Genomic DNA, 6,162 nt, shown 5'->3' on the forward strand with positions numbered 1-6,162 from the left:
AGGACAGCCAGGGCTANACAGAGAAACCCTGTCTCGAAAAACCAAAAAAAAAAAAAACTTCATGGGAATGACTCATCTACATTACATTAGGACCCCAAGTTTGTTGGGGTACCTGCCAGGGAGACTTAGCTTGAAAATAGCGACCTCCTGGGGCCAGACCCCTGGTGGACAGCCTGCATTCTCTATAACCTGTCACCTGTCCCAGACCCCACCTTCTGCCTACATTCTACCTGCCTGGAGGGTAGATGGCTGGAGTGATGACCTTTAACACCGACAGTCCTACTGAGCCATTCTGGAACCAGATGACTTCTAAAACCATGACCCAATAACCAAACTTCTACAAAAAAGTCCAGGAGGATCTCTGAGCGTCCATTCCTACTGAAAGTCTGTCCAGGGGAGCTCCTCTGCTCAAGAAGAAATAGATTTTGTTCTGTTTCTATCCCCTGGGTCTCAGGACTCCTCCCCACAGCTTTCTTCTCACCGTGGTCACTCTCTGCAGATTCCTGCCGACGATGACAGTGTGGCAGCCATGCCTATAAAACCAGATAGTAGGTCTGAGAAGAAAAGATGAGGGACACGCCCTGGGGGGCTCCCACCAAGTACTACTCCAAGCTTCTTAGTATCTTGGCCTGAGCCATGAATCAGGACTGAAACATGACTGGCAGCGGGCACGGCTGTGTAAGTCTAGACAGACTTCTGCCTGCCATGGCTTCCCACTCCTAGATGTCTGTGACGTGTCTCTGGCTTGGGGTACCCTGCCCCAGATACCATGTACATGGCCGAGAGGGTGTGGTGGGATATTGGATATCTGTGTAGGGCCCTGCTGGGACACTGGAGTGAGAGAGAGAGCCTCCTGGTGACAAACAGTGTATATGACCTGTTCCACAGGTTTTCCTAGAAGCTACGCTAACTTATTTAATCTTCCTGACTCTGAATAGACAGGGCTTCGTTCTACTATAAGAAACTTCATAAAGCCACCAGCTCTGAGTAATAATCTACTACTTGGTGCCTAAGTCGATTCTTGTGGGACTCACGTCCAGTTGTGAAAAGCTGAGTACTGGGGAGGACTGGAGAAGGGTTCTTCTACCTCCACCTCAACCTAACTCTGAGCCGCCACCAGCTTTGGTAGCGAGCTGCTAATCCTCTCAATGAGGCCACAAAGCCTGTGTCCAAGAGACACTCTTCTCTCGCACATCAGCAGCACAGCACCCCATCAATGTACAGTTTCAACCACTTCTAGGAGACCCCAAAGGTCCTGTCTTCTCCCCAAGACAGCATTCAACCACTCCCCAAAATCCACCAGGATCCAGACCAAGGGAAGTGAGGTGGCAGGGAGGGTTCCGGTAGTGTGTACCTCATGAAAATCTCTGCGATCCGGAAGCCAATCCCAGAACCACCACCTGTGATAAAGGCCACTTTGTCCCTTCAAAAACAAGAAAATGTAGTCATTTTTAAATATTTATCTGTTTTAACAGTATGAGTGTTTTGCCTGTGTGCCTACAGAGCTGAGTCCTCATGGGGGTGCTGGGAACCAGTTCTGGGTCTTCTGCGGGAACAGTAAGTGCTCTGAACCTACTCAGGCATCTCTCTAGCCCCTAGAATCTTCTTTAAAAACAATGTTTTAGCTTGATGGGGGATGCACGCCTGTAATTCCAGCCTGTAAGAAGTGGAGACAGGGGGACCAAGAATTAAAGGCCAGATTAGTCAACAGAGAGTTCCAGGACAGCCAGGGCTTCACAGAGAAATCTCATCTCGAAAAGCTTTAGATAGATAAATAGATCACTGTTAACTCAAGCTCAATAGATAAGTGGCCCGTGGAGGACTTTCACCCCACGAACTTTTACCCAGTGTCGTTGTGAAGGAAAATACGCTCCTGATAAGTAAGAAACTCAATGGATTTGCTGGACACAAATCCCCAGCCATAAAACTGCAATCTTTAAAGTCAGTTATTTTTAGGCTTCCTAGAAGTTCAGAGGTGAAGGAGAATAGTTAACCTAAAAATTTCTGCGTAGTAAGTTACCAAGTGAGACATGTTTTCAAAAGTGACCAAGCCTCCTCCCTCAGTCCCTCACCCCATTCTTCCAGAACCCCAAGAAACTTCATGTCTACGATTGCCCAGGAACGGAGTACTTAACATCCGTCCTCTGTGCTGTCACATCCAGTGGCAGATTCGTTGTGACCCCTGTGCCCCAAGTCTGGATCGCTCCCTGGTTCCCTGCTTTAGCTCACTGGAGAAGATCCGGGCAGAAGAGATGGTGGTATTCAGGAAGACAATCATCCCCCTCAACGTCGGGCGGCTGCTGGGCCATGATCGCTGCGTGCGGTCCGGGATGGCGAGGACTGTAGAACCGGGAACCAGCTCTACCTTTCCAACGCAAAACGCAGCGTTCTGCAGGTTGTTCGCTCGGCCCAGAAAGATCCAAGACCAAAGTCCTGCCCCCACGTCACCCCGCCCACCAGACTCATGGCAACCAAGCGGACACTCCGCCCTCGGTGGCGCGCAGCCTGCTGGGACTGAGAATGGGAGGAGGCACTGATACAGAGGCCTAGGGATGCTCCGGCCAGTTAAATGCCCGGTTCCTTTCCCAGTTGGTGTCGGTGCAGCCACTTAGTCCATGTACCCAAGCTGGCCGGGCTGCGTGGTATCAGCTAAGGAAGTCGAAACTCCAGACGAACACCGCTCTTGGGCACTCCCTCCCAGTGCAGAGGATCTGGAGCTTGCAAACCCAATAGCTCCCTCTCGTGGCTAACCCGGGTGGAAAGTCCAGAGTGAACCTCTTATTAGCTGGCAAGGATCACTGCACTGAACTCATGGGTTCACCAACTGGGAATGGCTGGAGTGGTGCCCTAGAGGGGTGAACAAGCATTTGTTCATATCTCCCGGAAAGGTCACACAGTGCTGAGGTACCGGAACTAGTAAGGAGACCATTTCCATTTTAAGCATAAAACTTTAATGTCTCTCCTTTGAGGCAGGCAAAGTCACCTTTGACAACACCCCAAAGGTTGTCTGGCACTTTTGTACACAAGGACATGGTCCTTGTGCTGACTTAGGATACAAAAAGGCAGGTAGAGTTGAGACTTAGACTCCCCTGGGCGGGAGTTGGGTAGAGCGGGAGTAGGGAGTGGTTTGGGGACATGGGAAGCATGTGGGCTTGACTTCTTGTTGACAGAGGTAGTTGGTCATGGGTAGACCTGAAGTGCAGAAGGCAGTGCAAACCCTCAGGCGGGGTAGCAGCTGCTGTGGTGACCACCGTCTGCCCAGCTCAACAGTTCGTTGCTCTGAAACCACAGCTCGATCTCCCTCTGGGCCCCATCCACAGAATCACTAGCATGGATGACATTCCTGTGAGAGGCAGAAAAGGTGGAGTCTGTGGTTGAGTCCAGTTTGAGTCTGGATTGGGACCCCAGGGATATCTTGCCTCTAACCTGCTGCCCTCTGTCAGGGGAACGAGGTGACTGTGGAGAAGAGGAGATTTTGGAGCTGGTTACGGTGCTATGAGCCTATCACACCGGCACTGAAGAAGCTGAGACTGCAGGATTGCCTTGAATCCGTGGCCAGTCTGGATTAGAGAGGGAAACCCTGCCTCAGAATAGAAGACAGGGGCTGGATCGATGGCACGGCAGTTAGAGCGCATCCTGCTCTTGCAGAGAACCTGACCTTGGTTCCCAGCACCCAAATAGGGTGGCTCACAACTGCCTGTAACTCCGGCTCTGGGCATCTAGCACCCTCTTCTGACTTCTGCAGGCCCTACAGGCATATGCACACAAAGATGAAATAAAAATAAATAAAAGGGAGTTGAGAGCTAGAAATGAAGCTCAGTTGGTAGAGTGCCTGCTTGCCTAGCATGCAAAATCCCCAATTCTGATCCCCAGCACCATAATCCAGTACTCGGTAGGCAGAGGCAGGGAGACTACAAATTCATGACCGTGCTCAGCAATATAATCAGTTTGAGACCAGCCTAGATTACATGACATCCTATCTGAGAGAAATGAAGGGAAGGAGGAAGGGGAAAGGGTGGGCAGTAAGAAGGGCTGGACATTTGCAGTCAGCGGCCAGCCTATATACCAACTTCTGACAGCTGCCTCTCCCTACCAGCTATCAGAGATGACCCCTGTGGTTGGCGACCAAAACAGAATACCAAAGAGCCAGGAACAAGTGGTCTTAGTCAGGCATGGAAGCGTACTGTAAGCTCAACACTCAGGCAGTAGAGGCATGAGGATAAGGAGTTCAAGACAGGGGCTGGAGAGGTGGCTCAGAGCTTATAAGCACTGACTGCTCTTCCGGAGGTCCTGAGTTCAATGCCCAGCAACCACACGGTGGCTCAGAACCATCTGTAATGGGATCCGGTGCACTCTTCTGGTGTCTCTAAAGACAGCTACAGTGTACTCATATAAGTAAAATAAATATATCTTTAAAAAAAAGTTTAAGACACCTTGAACTACACAATAAGCTCAGAGCCAATCTGGCCTACCTGAGAACAGATCTCAAAGAAATTTGGCTTTTCTTTCAGCCTAGCAAGATACCCACTTCTCAAGGATTTTTTTTTTTTTTTTGGACAGGGATTCTCTGTGAAGCCCTGGATGTTCTGGAATTCCCTCTGTGACCACGCTGTCCTCAAACTCTGCCTGGTCAGAGATCTGGCTGCCTCTGCCTCCTGAGTGCTATGACTAAAGGCGTGTGTTACTGCCACCTGATTAATACTGGCCTTCTTTACCACACTTTGGGAGACTAAGGGTGTCAGGGCCTCCATACCTGCTGATGTGAACACTGAAGTCGCCCCTGATTGTCCCGGGGGCTGCCTCTGTTGAGTCGGTGTGTCCTATCATGGCCCTTGAGATGTGGACCACATTGTGGCCTTCCCAGACCTGCAGCACAGATATGGAGGTTCGAGAGAAGCTGGGGACCCTAGGTGCCCCGGGCTCAATCCAAGCCCTTTCCTTTGCTCAGAGAACGACACCCCAAAGACCCACTCCATTGCCCCTGCCCTCTGTACCATGGCCACCACGGGCCCAGAGCTCATGTAGCTGATGAGAGCTGGGTAGAATGGCTTCCTCCGTAGGTCCCGGTAGTGCTCAGCAAGGATGCTCTCTGGTGCCTGCGTGGAAAGAGGGGGAGATCAACTCTTGGAGGATAAACCCCCAATTGGTGTCCTGAGTTTGGGGCACCTTTCAGACACAACTCCAGAAGCTAGCTCCTACAATGGTCACCTCTCAACCTTTGCAACTGCCAGTGCCAGGAGCCTTTGGGACACCACAGCCCAAGGGAGATGATACCTGCAACATCTTCATCCCCACCAGCTTGAAGCCCCGCCTCTCAAAGCGTTGTATCACAGTCCCCACTAGCCTCCTCTGTACCCCATCTGGCTTCACAGCAACCAGCGTCCGCTCTTGGGGCCAGGGGGACCCTCCTGTTAAAAAAAAGACAGGTCGGGGTGAGGATGCTCCCCATTTTCAGGGCTCTCCCACCTAGATCCCTGACAGAGCTCAGACATCACAGGACTAGGAAGTTCCTGCCACAATACAAACACAGACTAATACAAAGGGGAGCAGCCCTGGCAGTAGCAGAAGCTGCCCAAGATGGAGACGGTTTCCCTGAAAAGGCTCAGATAACTTAAGGGCCAGAGAGGCCTGACGATGATGCCCCTCTCCCCTGAAAAGAAAACTTGAGTCTAGCCTCACATGACTCCAGGTACCACAGTGTGTGAAGCCCAGGCTTGCCCACAAGGAGCTTATCCTCTGGGTGTGAAGAAATGGCACTGAAATCAAGGAGTATTAGTGTACGATGTCTAGGAGGGCTAAGCGCTGGGGACCAAGGATCGGGCTTGGGAAGACTGAAGAGAGGATGAGCCGCACTATAGGGCAGGAACATAGCTGCCGGGGCACAAGTGTCTCCTCCAAGACCAAACGCTACTTCTGCGAGGGTCCTAGCCCCTGACTGACTCACAAAAATGCACCACAGTTAGGAGAAACACCAAGTCAGAGAAGAGGTGATCCACCAGGCTCTAATCCTCAGGCCACAATGGATGCCCACTAAACTCAACAGGTTGAAAAAAGGGGGAGGGAGTGGGCGTGGTGGCGCACGCCTTTAATCGCAGCACTCCGGAGGCAGAGGCAGGCAGATTTCTGAGTTCGAGGCCAGCCTGGTCTACAAAGTGAGTTCCA

The 6,162-nt window shown here is 51.4% G+C and overlaps 2 protein-coding genes across 2 annotated transcripts in view; both read right to left on the minus strand.

The window, feature by feature from the left end:
- Window positions 1-2,449, minus strand: part of Decr2 (2,4-dienoyl-CoA reductase 2) — a 9,298-nt gene extending 6,849 nt beyond the window's left edge. The window contains exons 1-3 of the mRNA XM_021221471.2: window positions 2,230-2,449; window positions 1,355-1,423; window positions 482-533 (exon numbers count right to left, since the gene is read on the minus strand). Coding sequence (XP_021077130.1) covers window positions 482-533; window positions 1,355-1,423; window positions 2,230-2,309 — 201 coding nt within the window. The 5' untranslated portion in view covers window positions 2,310-2,449. The remainder of the gene's footprint in view (window positions 1-481; window positions 534-1,354; window positions 1,424-2,229) is intronic.
- Window positions 2,450-2,928: 479 nt separating this feature from the next.
- Window positions 2,929-6,162, minus strand: part of Nme4 (NME/NM23 nucleoside diphosphate kinase 4) — a 4,070-nt gene continuing 836 nt past the window's right edge. The window contains exons 2-5 of the mRNA XM_021221445.1: window positions 5,275-5,408; window positions 4,995-5,096; window positions 4,754-4,866; window positions 2,929-3,343 (exon numbers count right to left, since the gene is read on the minus strand). Coding sequence (XP_021077104.1) covers window positions 3,220-3,343; window positions 4,754-4,866; window positions 4,995-5,096; window positions 5,275-5,408 — 473 coding nt within the window. The 3' untranslated portion in view covers window positions 2,929-3,219. The remainder of the gene's footprint in view (window positions 3,344-4,753; window positions 4,867-4,994; window positions 5,097-5,274; window positions 5,409-6,162) is intronic.

The sequence above is a fragment of the Mus pahari genome, chromosome 21, assembly GCF_900095145.1.
Source record: "Mus pahari chromosome 21, PAHARI_EIJ_v1.1, whole genome shotgun sequence".
In the NCBI taxonomy this organism is placed as follows: Eukaryota; Metazoa; Chordata; class Mammalia; order Rodentia; family Muridae; genus Mus; species Mus pahari.